The sequence below is a fragment of the Helobdella robusta genome (genome assembly GCF_000326865.2).
Source record: "Helobdella robusta unplaced genomic scaffold HELROscaffold_15, whole genome shotgun sequence".
In the NCBI taxonomy this organism is placed as follows: Eukaryota; Metazoa; Annelida; class Clitellata; order Rhynchobdellida; family Glossiphoniidae; genus Helobdella; species Helobdella robusta.
The window spans coordinates 2573205-2575202 of record NW_008703839.1 but is presented as its reverse complement, the minus strand read 5'-3'; the positions used below and the strand labels follow the sequence as shown (position 1 = coordinate 2575202).

At 29.4% G+C, this 1998-nt stretch overlaps 1 protein-coding gene across 1 annotated transcript; it reads left to right on the top strand.

The window, feature by feature from the left end:
• Nucleotides 1–918: 918 nt before the first annotated feature.
• Nucleotides 919–1710, top strand: HELRODRAFT_169401 (hypothetical protein; the record flags this gene model as incomplete). Its single annotated transcript, XM_009015218.1, has 2 exons — nt 919–1149; nt 1573–1710. The coding sequence occupies 2 exons, from the start codon at nt 919–921 to the stop codon at nt 1708–1710; spliced, it is 369 nt and encodes a 122-aa protein (XP_009013466.1).
• Nucleotides 1711–1998: the final 288 nt, after the last annotated feature.

The window sequence follows — 1998 nt, the reverse complement described above, 5'->3', positions numbered from 1 at the left end:
TTTTACTTAATTGTTTTTAAATTATTAAAACGTTGAATGATATTTATTTCATTGCTCATTCTAAAGTATTTGTTTTAAGTTTTGCTATTCTCATGAGAAACGCAAGTCAATCAAATGCTAATATTGAAATAATTGATGCAAATAAACTCGAGTTTTTAAGAAACGCCAAACGCTAGCATATTAAAATGAAACTACTATAACTATTATTATTATTATTATTTTTATTATTATTATTATTACTACTACTACTACTACTACTACTACCACCACCATAATTAATACTACTACTACTATTTCTACTATCACTACCGCTACCAATACTACTATTTCTACCACTACTACCACTACTTCTACCATTCTACTACTAGGGTAACGTGGGGTAAAACGCCTACTAGGGTAAGAGGCCTCCCGTCCATGTTGAGCAAAATTTTTGCGATGTAAATTTTTTTTAACTGCCATAATATTAGATTATCTATGTAATTAAATGGTCTGTGTTGTGGAAGCCGCGCGTTGTTTTGGTTGATAATTAATGAAAGTTTAAGATTTTAGGGCTATCTGTTACAAATATAAACATAATCATTAAAGCTTTTTCTCAAAAACTGAAGTTATTCTCAAAAAGTTGAAGTAAGTGATAAAATTTTGTATTATTTACACTATTTAACACGATTTTTTTTAAATCTATATTTTAATCCATCGTAGCACATTATCGGTTAAAATTTTACAATACACTTTGGGGTAAAACGCCCCCTATAAAATGGGTAAAACGCCCCCTTTTAAATTATGTAATTAAAGAATAATTTTATACTAGAACTATTTGATATTGTTTTAATCCTTAAAATTAAAAAATAAAATTTAACAGTTGTTTGTTGGTTTCTTTTTTAACTTTAACAGTCATACTTTTTAATTTAACTTAACAGAATGCCACGGTCTTGCAAAAGAAAATCAGCAAGAGGATCATACGGAGAAGAGTCGCTTCGTCAGGCATTAGCGGCCATTCATGATGGAACACCAGTGAAAACAGCTGCACGGCAGTACGGTATTCCTCAACGAATACTAAGACGACATTGGGATAAGAAAGTATTATATCCGGGAAAATTGAAATTGGGACGATTCGAATCGGATATTCCCATTCAATATGAAAAAGAATTGGTGTCCCTAATTCAAAATATGGGTCTTTTTTATTTGTTAAAATTATGTATTTATATAAAATACTATGAGTGATCTTTCTGGAAGTTTAAAAATCTCAATTTTATAGCATAAATGTGATTTAATCGAACTTTTTCCTTAGAGGTCTTACCCCATGTTACCCTACTATTATTATTACTACTGCTTATAATAATATTAATTATTAATATTAATATTAATGAAAATAATAATAATATAATAATAATAATATAATAATAATAATAATAATATTAATGAAAACAATATAAGCGGTAGTATGGACGCTTCTTGTTGACCGAGAGATTTCAATAAATTTATTTGGCCTGCAAAGTGGCCGGCACAATATCATCTCATCTCGTTACGTCTGCATAATATTGACCTACGTTTCCCTTAATTTCCAATCTCCAGACTTCAAAAATGAGAAGTTTGAATAATTTATTGCAAGCCATGCTCTCGGAAATACCTGCTCATTATTTATCGATCATTTATTTACGGGATAACGAGCACGAAAAACCATCTACTACACTACACCCAATACAAATTTGAAAGACAACAACAACATTTTCAACGGTGTTGATGATGAGACGACAACAACCATAAATTAAAGAGAACCACGCAGAACATAGTATTTAAAATTGTAATGGGAACCTTTGTTGAGGATCAACTGGAAAACACACGTGGTTGGTTATGTTGGAACCTTTTTTCAAAATTTTATTTTGGAAAATAAAGTGTTAAATAAATATAAAAACTTTGTTTCAGAAAAGATTTTGATACGTTTATAACAAAAAATTTCCACTTTCTCTACGTTAAAAATTCAGTCAAAAAAAATTGAAA